At 32.5% G+C, this 15,000-nt stretch overlaps 1 protein-coding gene across 1 annotated transcript in view; it reads left to right on the plus strand.

The window, feature by feature from the left end:
• Positions 1-10,038, plus strand: part of LOC124421584 (protein snail-like) — an 11,589-nt gene extending 1,551 nt beyond the window's left edge. Inside the window, exons 1-3 of the mRNA XM_046956938.1 lie at positions 1-187; positions 5,164-5,866; positions 6,346-10,038. The exon at positions 1-187 is cut by the window's left edge and continues 1,551 nt beyond it. Coding sequence (XP_046812894.1) covers positions 1-187; positions 5,164-5,866; positions 6,346-7,069 — 1,614 coding nt within the window. The 3' untranslated portion in view covers positions 7,070-10,038. The remainder of the gene's footprint in view (positions 188-5,163; positions 5,867-6,345) is intronic.
• Positions 10,039-15,000: the final 4,962 nt, after the last annotated feature.

Here is a 15,000-nt window from a genome sequence, read left to right on the forward strand (position 1 = left end):
GTTATGGACAAGAAAACTAATAGACAACATCATGAGCCTGAGGAGGAGGAAATCGACGTTGTTGGTGACAGCGATAACAGGCAGGTCGATCATCAGCAAACCTGTTGGGGTCCTCATAGTCCTACCGCTGGTGCTACCGCGCCAAGTCCACCACCGTTGAATGCTTCTGGCGCTCTTTATTATCATGGTGAGGCATCTTACTATATTTTATTATCCCAATAATAACATTATTTAGTCCTGTGGTTGTCAATTATTTTCGACAAATATATACATATATATATATTCCCTCGTTTTCCATTTCCAAGGTTAACTAGTACGGAAAAAAAAGAAAAGAAAGAAAAAAAAGAAAGAAAGAAAGAAAGAAAGAAAGAAAAAAGAATAAATACATCGAGTCTCGCTCGAAAAAAAGAAAAAAAAAGAAGAAGAAAAAAAAGCAAAAAAAGAGAAAAAAGGAAGATTAAAAAACAAGATAGATACATAGATGAACGGATAGATAAATCGACTGGATATAAAAGTTTCGTCGTGGAAAAGCATTATTGTTATCTATTTGACGAGAAGTTCCGCGAGCTAACCAGCTAACTCCGACCGCCTGTTACGTAATTTCGATTGCTTTTCAGTCCAACCGCTTCTCGGATACCCACTTATATATTACAGCTTTGTTATACCAATCGATATTCTTTTACCGAACGATGGAAAGCACACGAACGATTAGAAATATCTAATAATCTTTTTCCTCATAATCTTTTTTCTTTTTCATCATCTTCTTCTTCTTCTTTCTCTTCTTTTATTACTTCTTTTTTCCTTCCTCTTTTTCGTTTGCTTTTTATTTTTTCGCTTGCTTTTTATTTTTTTCCATTTTCTTTCCTTTTCTTTTCTTTTCCCTTAGATCTCTCTCTCTCTCTCTCTCTCTCTCTCTCTTAATGCCACGCCCACGCTTTTTTCTCTCTCTCTCTCTTTCTCTCCCTCCTCCTCCTCTCTCTTTCTCTCTTTCTAGCTAACATTATCATCGTGAATTCTGACTGGAATTTTCGTTTTGTTCTGGAATCCCCTTTGTGTCGTCTTCTCATTTCGTTTTTCTTTTTATCTTTTCTTTGTTTCTATTTCATTTTTCCTTTTTCCTTTTTTTTTTCTTCCTTTCTTTTTTCTCTCTCTCTCTCTCTCTCTCTCTTTTTCTCTCGGGGAGAACTTTGAAATTCGTGGGTTGTTAGGACGAAAAGAGGAGTGACTGTACGTGACACGCCCGCTGGGGTGGTTGTGCATGCTATAGAAAGATTGCAGTAGTGGACGGAAACTGTCGTAACAATGGCGTGATTCTCTTCCATGTAATGTCTCTCTCTCTCTCTCTCACTCTCTCTCTCCCCTGCTTTCTCTGACTCTTTCTCTTTCTCAACCACCCTTCCAGTCTTTCTCTCTCTCTCTCCCTCTCTCTCTCTTTCTCTCTCTCTCTCTCTCTCTCTCTCTCTCTCTCTCTCTCTCTCTCTCTCTTTCTCTTTCTCTTGGTCTTATTTTGTCTTATATATAAATATACGTATATACCTGTATAGATATACATCTATATCTACAGAAGAAGGTCATTACTAGCGTGCTTTTAAAGGAAAACTCGTGGATAGTTCTCGATTGTCCTCGAGGATGATACGACGAATTCTGGACATGCGTCGCACGCACACTAGAACGCATCATCATCAATGTTTGGAGACACACCCGTTTTCGATGCTATCCATTTTCGTCCATATCCCTGAGATTTTCTAATCGATTAAACGTGTTTGAAAAATTTTTCTCAAAATATTTCTTCCTCTTCTTCTTTTTCTTCTTCTTCTTCTTCTTCTTCATCTTCTTCTTCTTCTCCGTCTGTTTCTTATTTCTTGAAAATCCATGGATTTCGCAATTTTTTTCACGTTTATAAAAATCTATTTTCAATTTCCTTTAAATCCCGATGACCTTGACTTTAAGATACCAGTCAATCGTTTTACGATCTTGACATTTCGGATAGTTTGATTTAGATCGAATTTATAATAATAATAATAATAATAATAATAATAAAAGAAAAAATATATCTGTATAAAGATACATATAATTTAAGGGAGAAATTATAATTTCGATTGATCTTGCTACGTCGCTTAACATTTTATTATTTGTTAGATAAAATAATAGAGACATAACATAGCTGATGAATGATTTCAGATATTCACATGTACGTATATATATATGCATTCTCATTGACACGTTTTTCATTATAATTATATACTTCAGTTTTATTCGATGAAAGGGGACACTGTATATACTCGTAGAGCAAATGTGATCCTTTTGATTAATTAAATTCTCTTCTATTTACTTATCTTTCAATTAATACTATTCGAATATTAATCGAAATTAATATTATAATCCCATGGTTGTAATGGTATATATATATATATATATTGCGGTATGAAAATTTGCTCTTTATAAAAATAAAAGGAGAAAAAGAAGAGAAAAAGAAGAAAAAAAATAGGAAGAAAAAAACTTTCATTGAAAATCCCTAAAACTTTTCTTTGTATAAATTTAACGCGATAAAAATCTCTCTCTCTCCCTCTCTCTTTCTCCCTTTCTCTTTATCACTCTATCACTCTTTCTTTTTCTCTCTTTCTCATACTCTTATACACAAACACACACATACACACGTGTGCTGGTTTATAGATCCATTGATAACTACAAACATTCATTTTTATTCTTCACGTGTTCAGGATTACTCGAAAAATTCGATCGGTGAATGAAAATTTCTGAAAGTATACATCTCTATTATCTCTCTTTTTAACTACATTACTTTCTTCTCTTTCTCTCTCTCTCTCTCTCTCTCTCTCTCTCTCTCTCTCTCTTTCTCTTTCTTTTTTTATGTTATTCGTCTGAAAGAAAAGAATAAAAACGAACAAACGTAGAGACAAAACAAAACAAAACTAAAGAAATAAAAAGCGGAAAAAAAGAAAACAACAAAAAAAAAATTGATTTCCATCATACGGATAAACTCAAGTGAACAGACCGGTGCGCACGAAGTGTTCATCCGATATTATCGATTCCATCCCTTTCTCTGCCTCCCTCGGCTTCTGTATTCTTCTCTCTCTCTTTCTCTCTCTCTCTCTCTCTCTCTCTCTCTCTCTGTATCCCTCCTTCCCTCCGACTCTTCTAGCCCCTTCTCTTCAACTCTATATCCACTCCCCCTCTTTGCCGTTGTTCTCACCTAACCCTACCTCCCTCTTCTCTTCTCTTCTCTTCTCCTCTTCTTCTTTCCCCCCCCTCCCTCCCTTCCCTCTCTCTCTCTCTGTCTATCTCTTTCACTCTTTCTCTTCTTTTCAGGCTCGTTGATGAAACGTACTTCCAGACACGGCCACTGTCTTCTCTGGATATTGACTTCCCTTTTATTCCAACCAATAATAGATGCGCGGCCGCTGATCGATCGGCAACACACTTTTCTGATTTATTGCTATCGTGTGTGCCTTCCCACGAACTCGCGTCGTGCCGATGCGCGTGGCGCGCGTTGCATATCCTCTCAACCAAAACCTCCATCTCCAATCCACCTCAACCCCCCACCCAACTGCACCAACTCAACCTCTTCTTCGATATTCTAACTACCGCCACGATATATATATATATATATATATATATATATATATATATATATATATATGTATGTATGTATATGTATATTTTTGTATTATTTTTATTTTTTCTTTTTTTTTGTAATTAGTTTCTTTTCTTCTTTATATTTTTCTATTTTTCTATTCTTTATCCTTCCCCTTCCCTTTCCCTTTTATCTCTATCCCTCTACCCTTGACTCTAACCCGTCACGTGAAATCATTTTAATTAAGTACCTACTTGGAAGTTCCTTTTTTTTTGGTTTCTTCTTTTTCTTAGTCGATGAGACTTAAGGATTCAATCTCTTGATCGTATTTTAAGAGGAATCGATCAATAGAAGTTATCCTAACGAGCTTTTTCTTTTTTCTTCTTCTTTTCCTCCTTTACGTCTTTCTCTTTGTTTTTTTTCCGCGAAATCATTTTAATCAAGTTTTTTGTTCGACGTTATTATTTTTTTTTTTCCTTTTCTTTTCTTTTTTCCTTTCTTCTTCGGTAAGACTCATGGGATCAATTTAGATCGTATTTTAAGAGGTATCTATCGATAAAGTTACCTTAACGAGTGTTGTTTCTTTTTCTTTTTTTCTGTTTCTTTTCTTTTTCCATGAAATCATTTTAATTAAGTACTTTGACCTGCTTTTTGTTTGTTCTCGTCTTTTTTTTTCGGTAGGACTTAAGGGATCAATCGTGATCTTTTTAAGAGAATCGATCGATAAAGTTACCCTAACGAGCCTTTTACATTGTCTATTTATATATATATATATATATATATATATATATATATATATATATATATATAGTTATATATAGGTGTATATATATATATACCAATTTATCGTCCCTTTTACTCTTGTGATATTACCACTATCGATCCTTGTTGTTGGCCGTGATAGACATCGAAGGTCAAATGATTTTTGGTCGTGGCAAAAGTCAATTGGAAAAAGAACGATTAGATAGGGTTTCCGATGAGACATCATTAGAGTAATACGTGATTTTCAAAGAGAAATGAGAGGGAAATAAAGAGAGAGAGAGAGAGAGAGAGAGAGAGAGAGAGAGAGAGAGAGAGAGAGAGAGAGAGAGAGAGAGAAAGAGAGAGAAAGAGAGTGAAAGAGAAATATTTCTAATTATACATTGCATATCTATTCATAATAGTTGCAAATCCTAATTTAACTATGTCTATACTTCCTCGATATTTTACCCTTCTCTAATCACCTCCCCCTATTACCAATCTCTCCCTCCTTCTCTTTCTCTTCCTCCTCTCCCTGTTTATGATCCCTTCGTATTACTCGGTAATAGTAGCACATGGAGGAAACAGCTGGCGCATGCGACAGGCAGGAAATGAAATGCTGCTCCGTTGAAGAATGATTCAGTGACTGAAATATTCATGCCACCCTCTCTTATGTTTACTTGATACACGTAAGAGGTCTTAGCGCTTGCGCTTAGATCAAGATTCTAAATCCGCGATCAACTATAATCCATTGATTAACTAATTTCTCTTAGATGGAAGATAAATTTTTAATATTTCCGTAATTATTTATGTATATATTTTTATTTGAATAGGTTATACGCACGAGGCATGGATTAGTCACGAGGAACCACCAAAATATGCAACTTTGCGATCGGCTGCGGAATTGGCACAACCAGTGGTACCTTCGCCACCCCCACAGGATATACAAGTTGTCTCGAGTGATGGAGCGTCCCTGCAACCAACACCTACGCCATCCACCGTTACTACAACCTCCCACAGTTTACCACCAAGAAAAAGCTTGTCCATGTGTTTTACCAGTACCGGCACTGCTCTATCCTTGCCACCTAAAAAGAAGGACATATATCGGCCATATAGTCTTCAACCAACCACCGAAATACGTACCTCGGCCGAGGAAGATCTATCAGCGGCTCAGGCTATCCTCGATTTGAGTGCCTCACCGGCAGCACCCACGCATTCGGTTTTCATTCATACTCTCTCAGCACCTCCGACGACTCAAGTACAAGCTAATGTTGCCACCGTTGTGCAATTGCAACAACAACAACAACAACAACAACAACAACAACAACAACAACAACAACAACAACACCAGCAACAACAACCGACCCAACAATTACAAAGAGCACCTTCGCCCCAACCGATACCGGTTTCCGTTTTGGTGCCAGTACCAACGTCTCAAAATGCTCAGCTTCGTCAACAAGAACATGCGCCACCTCAACCCCAATCTCCAGCCACTGCGGAAAGCAATGTTTCTGGAAATTGTAACGGAAGGGACAGGTGAGTGATCGTATATTTAAGATAATACCTTTGCTTTGGCAAATTCTTAGATAGTATTCAATCTTAACACTCTTTATAATACACACATACAAACACATATATGGCATAGTGACCTATTTTAATCTGTTCGTCTTAACATTGATATCTATACAGTTGGTAATCGTTAAAAATTGTTCATATATTTTTAATCTTAATACTTGATTCTACCATTGATAAATTCAACGATTGAAATAAAACAAACACATATACTTTCTTTCTTTCTCTCTCTCTAACTCTTTCTCTCTACATACAATATATAATTATTACAAACTATAGATTATTCATATAAGTTTAAAATTAATTTAGACGTTATCAAAATAAATAAAATAATAATAAATGATATCTCGTAACAGATAAGTTTGAAAAATTTGAAAAATCGTTGATCTAAATCAATGAAATTAATCGATTAGATAAAGTCTAATTGAAGGAATAATTTACAGTAGCGGTAACGGTGGCAGCAAAACGGTCGCCTACACCTATGAGGCCTTCTTTGTGTCCGATGGTCGTTCGAAACGTCGCGGGAGTAACAATGGTGCCGTGGTGCCCGACAAAGAAGCCGTTCAACCTGACAGGCCAAAGTTCACATGTACCGAATGCGGCAAACAATACGCTACCTCGTCGAATCTATCGCGGCATAAGCAAACTCACCGTAGTCTCGATTCTCAGTCGGCAAAGAAGTGCATTCACTGCGGCAAGGCGTACGTCAGTATGCCAGCACTGGCGATGCACGTGCTAACGCATAAGCTCGCCCATAGTTGTGGTGTTTGCGGGAAGATGTTCTCAAGGCCTTGGCTACTTCAGGGTCATCTTCGTAGCCATACAGGTGAGAAGCCTTACGGATGCGCACACTGCGGTAAGGCATTTGCCGATCGTTCGAATTTGCGAGCGCACATGCAAACCCATTCGGCCGACAAGAATTATGAGTGCTCGAGATGTCACAAAACGTTCGCTCTTAAATCTTATTTAAACAAGCATCTCGAGTCTGCTTGTCTTCGGGATGAAGATGTTCAACAACAACAACAACAACAACAGCAACAGCAACAGCAACATCAACATCAGCATTGTACCAACGGACCTCAACAACAACAACAGCAACAACAACAGCAGCAGCAACAGCAGCAACAACAACAGCAACATCAGCAGAGCCCAAACCGAGGCTTGTAGCAGCGTTACGAGAAATTTAACAGGCTTGACGGCTGCGCCACTGTAAATGCTCTCAGAGAAAGCTAGCGGCTTCTCGCGGTAGTTGGATAAACGACAAAATGGAGAAAAAATAGAGAGAGAAAGAGAGAGAAAGAGAGAGAGAGAGAGAGAAAAAGAGAGAGAGAAAGAAAGCAAGCAAACAAGAAAGCAAGCAAACAAGCGAAAGCATCGAACGGGTCGATCTTTAAAAGGTTTGCCATAGATATTAAGTAGTAAAGTGCCAGTGAAGAGGAAGAAATTAAAGACGGTAGGTAATGATGAAAGAGAAGGAAGACATAGTAGGTGATCAATAATGTCTAACATTTTCAAAAACGTCCAGTAATGTTTAAGTCTTAAAAGAAACAAAGAGAGAACAAAACAAACCAAAACAAAACAAAATAATCAAGAAGTACATACACCCACCCACACACACATACACACATACACGTACACACGTCGAACAATTGACGTCCACACTGCTATCTAGTCATCTTAGTCGGTTATAACTATTACATTACTATATTATATATTATTATATTATATTATTATATATATATATAGTATATATATATATATATATATTTACTAGCGCGTACGATACTAGTCGCGAGCTCGTTAACACTATTTATCTCAGATAACTTAAAATTAGCTGAACTGGGAATCCGAAATGGGTTTTCAATAGTATCAACATTAAAATAATCTCACGAAAGGAAAAACAAATAATCTTTTTCGAATATCGAGATGATGATGATGATGATGATGATGATGATGATGATGATGATGATGATGATAATAATGACGATGACGCGAAACTTTGTGATACAAATTCGCGTCGAACATTTTTTAAGGTCTTTTCGGTCTTCGACGAATGATACAATTATAATCGTATTATCAACGCGAACATCTTGACGAAATGTTTGTAACGAAGATGATTGAAATATACTTGCTAATGATTTTAGAAAATTCATAGGGAAAGAGAAACAAGGAGAAAGAGCAGAAGGGAGAGAAAGAGAGAGAGAGAGAGAGAGAGAGAGAGAGAGAGAAATACATATATAACTTACGTATTGTGACGTATGAATGAATTATATTGTCGGTTCCATTTCGTCGATTTCAAAATATAAAATATTGAAGAAGGAAAGGAAAAAAAAAATTAAAAGGTATAATTAGATGATGAAATAATAATAGCACGCGAAAATATATAGATATATGGAAAAATACAAGAAGAAGAAAAAGAAATTCGAACGTATGTTTAATTCGAATAAAAAAAGAATTAAAAATATAATGGGGAATAATATTTGGAATGTTGTTCGTATATACATATACGTATATATATACAATACAATATATACATATATATATATATGTGTGTATATGTATATGAATATGTATGTATATATATATATTTGTATATATATGTATATATGTATATATATGTATATATGTATATATATATATATATATATATACATATATATAAATGTATACGTGCTATTTTGGTTAGGATTGATCAGATTATAATAATGTGGAACTAACGACGTATACACACACACACACACATACACACACACAAACATATATATATATACTCATACGTTTGCGCGAACAATTCCAAAAGGTAATTACGCTGCGCATTACCGAATCGCGTTTATTATAATCGGTTATCGCGCTTCTTTTATTACGCGCTTGCGCAATATCATTATTATTATTATTATTATTATTATTATTATTATTATTATTATTATTATTATTATTATTCGAATGAGAAAGGTGATTCGATTCGTGACGAATTAAGGCGCGTTCCAACAATTACAAAATACCCCTCTTCTCTACCCCTCTTCTTCCATCCCTTTAACGTTTCTGTATACATTTTTTTATACGCATACTGTATTTATACTTCTTTTCTCTTTATTTATACGCGATTTCGGTCTGCGCATGCGCAAACCCACGAACGTGCAAATATGTTTATACAGAGAAAGAAAGAGAGAGTGAGAGAGTGAGAGAGAGAGAGAGAGAGAGAGAGAGAGAGGGAGAGAGGGAGAGAGAGAGAAGGCAATTCAGAAGGTACGATTATATCTGTGTATTACGTGTTGATCGGTCGGCCATACGTATTATTAATCGTGGATATATGAAAAAAAAAAAAGAAAAAGGAGAGAAAAAAGAAAAGAAAGGAAGAAAACTTTAGAAGCGATAATAATGTAGATTTTATTCTTGTTTTCTATTTTTTTTTCTGCCCTTTTTTTCTCTTTTTCATTTCCTTTTTATCGCATGAAATGAATCGTTTGAACGGAGCCAAGGTATTTACACAACGATTGTGCGCGCGTGACACATTTCACTTATTTATGTGGCAACTATTTCTTCCTTCTCTTTTTCTTTTTTTTTTATTTTTTTACTTATTTTTTACTTATTTTTGTCCTTTTTTCTTTTCCTTTTTTCTCTTTATTTCATTACTACTATCCGTTATGCATATAAAAAAAAAAGATACAATCGTATCTTTCGAATTTAGATTTTGCTGCTTAGGTATGGACACGTATACATCTACACGTACACACACACAGACACACACATACATACAGACAGACAGACAGACAGACAGACGGACAGGTACGTAAGAACGTCTCTCACGTGTATTTTAGGGTGAAGAAGAGAGAAAGGAATAATGAAAAGAAAAAAAAAGTAAAAAAGAAAAAAAAAGAAAAATAGAAGAAAAATCTAACTAAAGTAAACTAAAACTAAAACTAAAACTAAATCTAAACCTTAAACTAAACCTAAAACTAAACCTAAAACTAAACCTAAAACTAAACCTAAAACTAAAACTAAAACTAAAACACACGAGAAAATAATAGACGCGTAACGTTGGTATACACGTATTTTATAGAGGCAATATTAAAATGGAAGAAAAAAAAAGAAAAGAAAAAGATAAAAAAAATAAAATGATTTAAAAAAAAAAAAAATCTCTATGACGACACGTACGGGGTCAAAAAAGCAATGTTTCGAAACAACGAACTATATACATTTATAGGCGAACATCGAAGTTTAACGAAACCGCAATTATTGTTATTATCTTCTTTCGCGCTTCGGCAATAGCGACCGATCGTCCCGCCACACCCTTCGAGATAACTCACTTATATGTATATACATATTATGTATATATACATACATACATACATATATATATATATATATATATATATATATATATATCCTTCATAAATCATTTTCACTTTGGTATTGTTAATAAGGACGACAAGAAAAGAGAAATCAATTTTGAAATCTTACATTGATTCTTCATTGACGTGAAGGATCAGGAAATTAACGAGGAACACTGCCCGTCGAAGAAGCAGTCGAATTTTGGAGATGATTTTTCAAAAAGACATTTCTTTTGTTTTTTGGCTTTAACTTTGGAGAACGTAAAAGAATATTTCGAAAAGGAATTTATTACGAGGGGGTAAAAAGAAAACAAACAAAAAAACGAAGAACGAAAGAAAGAAAGAAAGAAAGAAAGCAAATAGGATTACTTCAGAGAAACGTACCTGTTTTTCTTCATATATCTGCCATTTTTTTTACATTAGTCTTTGTATTTTTTTCATTTATTTATTTTCTCCTTAATCAAGCAAGAATGCGCGAAATTATTTTGGTATTTCCGTGACTACGAAGTCCAAGTTAGAGAAATGAGAGAAAATGAGGAGAGAGAGAAAGAGAGATGGAGAGAGAGAGAGAAAGAAAGAATGAGAGTGAGAGTGAGACTGAGAGAGAAAGAGAAAAGCACAATGGCGCGTTATTAAAAAGAAAGCTTGTGCCACGCGCGATGTAATTAATGCGCGTGCTAACCACGCAGAAGCTCGACTCGGTCGGTCGCCCGCTCGTTGACCTAGATTTTCACGACAAACACTTCGATTAATCTCGAATCTCGAATCTCGAATCTCGAATAAGGCAAAGGTTGTCGCTTGTTTTTTTCGAATTATAAATTTCACGGCATATTTATTTATCTATTTCCTTTCTTTTCTTTTCTTTTTTTTTCTGTTTAATATCTCAAAAGGAAGAAAAGAGAGATCAAGAGATGGAGAAAAGGAAAGAAAAATAAAAGATATGTTCTGAATTTCTCGCTCATTATTTTTTATATTTATTAACGATTGACGTGTAACTTTTTGAACCAAAGAAGAGGATGGTTCGTGAGATTTAATTTTTTTTCTTCTCGCTTTTTTTTCGAAGAACCAAGGGTAGAGACAGTGAAGAAAAACAGGACAAATTTAAGATATTGTTAGAGAAGTTTTTGAATTATCCGCCATTTTTTTCAATGGCCGGCGTAAGGATCGCGATGTTTTTAACTAAAGAAGGAAGATAATGGAAAAGGAACGAGAACAACGAAAAAAAAAGAAACAAAGAGTAAGAAGAGGCAACGAATGGAAACAAAGAAAAAATAATAAATAAATAAAATTAAAATTATTAATATAAATAAAATAAATTGAAACACTTTTACTCCAAGGGAGATAATGTTTAGAATATTTTAGAATTCCGTGGGAGTGAGAAAGGGTGTGGCTCTGGTCTGTGTGGCTAAAAATAACAGGGAAGAAAAGGAAGGATAAGAAATAAGAAAAAAAAGAAAAAAAAAACAAGTAAAGAATAAAGAAAAAAGAAAAATAAAATCCTTGGGATTTATATGAGTCACGCGATGATCGTTATTTTAGCCCCACCTCCCAAACTGGCGACGATCGTCTTGAGAATAATTTTATAATAATAATAATAATAATAATAATAATAATAATAATAATAATAATAATAATAATAATAATAATAATAATAATAATAATAATAATAATAATACTAATAATAATACTAATAGTAATAATAATAATACTAATAGTAATAATAATAATAATAGTAATAATAATCATAATAATAATAATAATAATTATTATTATTATAAATTAATCATTGTCACCGCAGACACACAAACACAAACACAAACACAAACATACACACACATCGTCGTGTCATATCGTCATCGTCATGAAGCCATCGAGAAAATGAGGGAATTGATTGTATGTACGAAAATTATATATATATTTATATTTTTTTTTTCTCGATCTTTTGAAGGGGGAAAATTAGTAAAAAAGAAAAAAAAAGAGAAAATAAAAAAATAAAAGGAAAGAAAAGAAAATGAAAAAGAAAAATGTAACGAAAGAACGAGGAGCTTTTAAAACGATCGGTTTACAAATATTCAAAAATTTATCTTCGTACGTACGATCGAAATAAATTCCTTCCATGGCTCGTTCGTGTCCCGGTTAATTAAATAAATAAAGAAAGAAAGAAAGAAAAAAAAGGAAAGGAATTAATAAGTAAATAAATGAAAAGGATTGGAAAAAAAAAAGAAAAAAGAAAACAAGGGAGAAGGAAATAAATGAGAATGGAAAAGGATAAAAGACGTAGAAATGTTTTTACCTCGAGCAATAAATTTGATAAGCAATAAATAAATAAATAAATAAATACGCATAAATAAATAAATAAATAAATAAATAAATAAATAAATGAATAAATAAATAGTCGTTTAATCGCGCATAGAATTCGCAAACGAAAGAAAACGAAATGCACCATGTTGTTTAATATCCTCGAATTAAATATCCATTTGAGATATTCGAAAACACGTTTCTTTGGCTGTAAAAAGAAAAAGAAGAAAGAGAAGGAAAAGGAAAAGGAAAAGGAAACGATATTGTAAAAAAAAAAAAAAATAAAATAAAAAAGAAAGGGGCAAGGGAAGTCACCGATAGTGCATAAAATTTAATTTCTATATAAAATTTTAAAAAAGATAGATATAGATAATAATATATTGTCGATACTTGCGTTTATGTATTTTTACGTTAAATTATGATAATATTAATTTTAATTTTATTTCTTATTCTAGTCGAACATTACGCTTTTTTTTATTAATTTTATATTTTTATTTTTTGTATTTACTATTTTGTTTTTGTTAAAATTTTTTTCTATATAACTTTTTTAATTATTTATTTGTATTATATTTTTTTCTTTTTATTTCTCACACACATTGTTGTCAATATTATATTTATTATATTTATTCTCTAGATCATATTATTTTTTTTAATATTTATCTATTATTGTATTAATATTTATTTATTTATGTATTTATTTTACACAACACACACATGTTATAATATGTTCTTTTTCTTTTTTTTGTTTAATTCTTTGTTCCCTTTATTGATCAACGAATAATAAACTTTTACCTAAATCGGTATATATGACATCATCTTCCTATCATGAAATCTAACACGTGCAATTTCGATTTGTAAATTTTTTTCAATTTTCTCTTATTGATAAAGAGAAAAAGTTGCCATACGCAGTATAATACGTACAGTATAAACATATACACAGCACACGTATAATATACATACGTTTACGTATACATTTACACATTAGAAAAATAACATTAAAATTAAAATGTAGTCTCCCGTAGTTGATATATAGTCTATATAATATTATATTATATTAAATATTTGAAACGTCGGAAAGAAGAATGTATACGGTTAATATCCGTAATGTTTACATAAATATATATATATATATATATATATATATATTTATTTAAAAAATGAAGATTTTTTTCACGTGCGGATTAAATCGAGTATATCGGATTACAATGGTTCGTCTTTAAAATTTTTCAAAGAAAAAAGAAAAAAGACAAAGAAAAGAAAAAAGATTAAATTGAAATAGTATTTCTTTTATTGAGAGTGCCGATAATGATTATCATAAATAAATAAAATTGAAACGCGATTACGTGACGTGAGTATATATAGAAATCAAAATGACTCTCGCAATGTTCTCCACGATAATTTCTCTCATTATGTATTGCAATTTCTTAACTCAAATGTCCTCTGTAGATAAAGTAATTCGTCAAGTAATTCGTTCATTCAACTACTTGACGCGGAAGGTGGAAATTTAAATGGAAGATAGGAATACGATTAACCTAAATGCTTTCTACAATATTTCTAATAATTCAACCGATAAATATATATATGTACCTTGTAACTTGTCTAGTTACTGTTCCTTTTAATTTTTAAATAAAATTTCGTTTAGAGACATGAAAAAAGAAAAGGCAAAAAGAAAATTATTATTAAAAGAAGAAAAAAAAGCAAAAATAAAGGAATAATAATTGAAAATGGGAAAAAGAACGCAATAGAATTGAAAAATGATAAATAATAAATGAACAAAGACGAATCATAAATAATAATTATGTTAATCACAAAATACACGTATTTAAACATGACCGACGTTTTAATTATAGTCTTCTGTTTTATCAATAAATCCGATTAAAAATTTTGCGGGTAATATTATATGGATATATTAAAACGAAGATACATAGAGGAGGACAAATAATTACATTATAATTATTAATTATTAGAATAATATCAAAAATGAAACAGCAAGTTTCGTAAGAGATTTTCGTTGTTGTTATTATTATTGTTGTTGTTATTTTCAATTATTTTCTTTTTTCTTTTCTTCGTTATTTTCCTCTATTAATAACATTACATACATTACGTACACGGACATGAAAACATTCATAAGCGTATACAGATTTTACAATTGAAGATCGTCGAGATATCAGAAGTAAATTAAAAGTAAAAAAAAAAAAAAAAAAAAAAAGAAAAAAGAAAGAGAGAGAGAGAGAGAAAAAAGAAAGAAAGAAAAGCAAGAATCGTAACTCGTGCGAGAGAAAGACTGTCGTGTTTTCTCTTCCTTCGTAATTAAAAATACAAACACGAAAGAGAAAGAGAAAGAGAAAAAAGAGAGAGAGAGAGAGAGAGAAATAGGAAGTAAAAAGGAGATATACATAATTTAAAAAAAAGGGAAGAAAAAAGAAAGAAAAAAAATATTAATAAAACAAAGGTGGTCCAACGAAAATG

The sequence above is a fragment of the Vespa crabro genome, chromosome 2, assembly GCF_910589235.1.
Source record: "Vespa crabro chromosome 2, iyVesCrab1.2, whole genome shotgun sequence".
In the NCBI taxonomy this organism is placed as follows: Eukaryota; Metazoa; Arthropoda; class Insecta; order Hymenoptera; family Vespidae; genus Vespa; species Vespa crabro.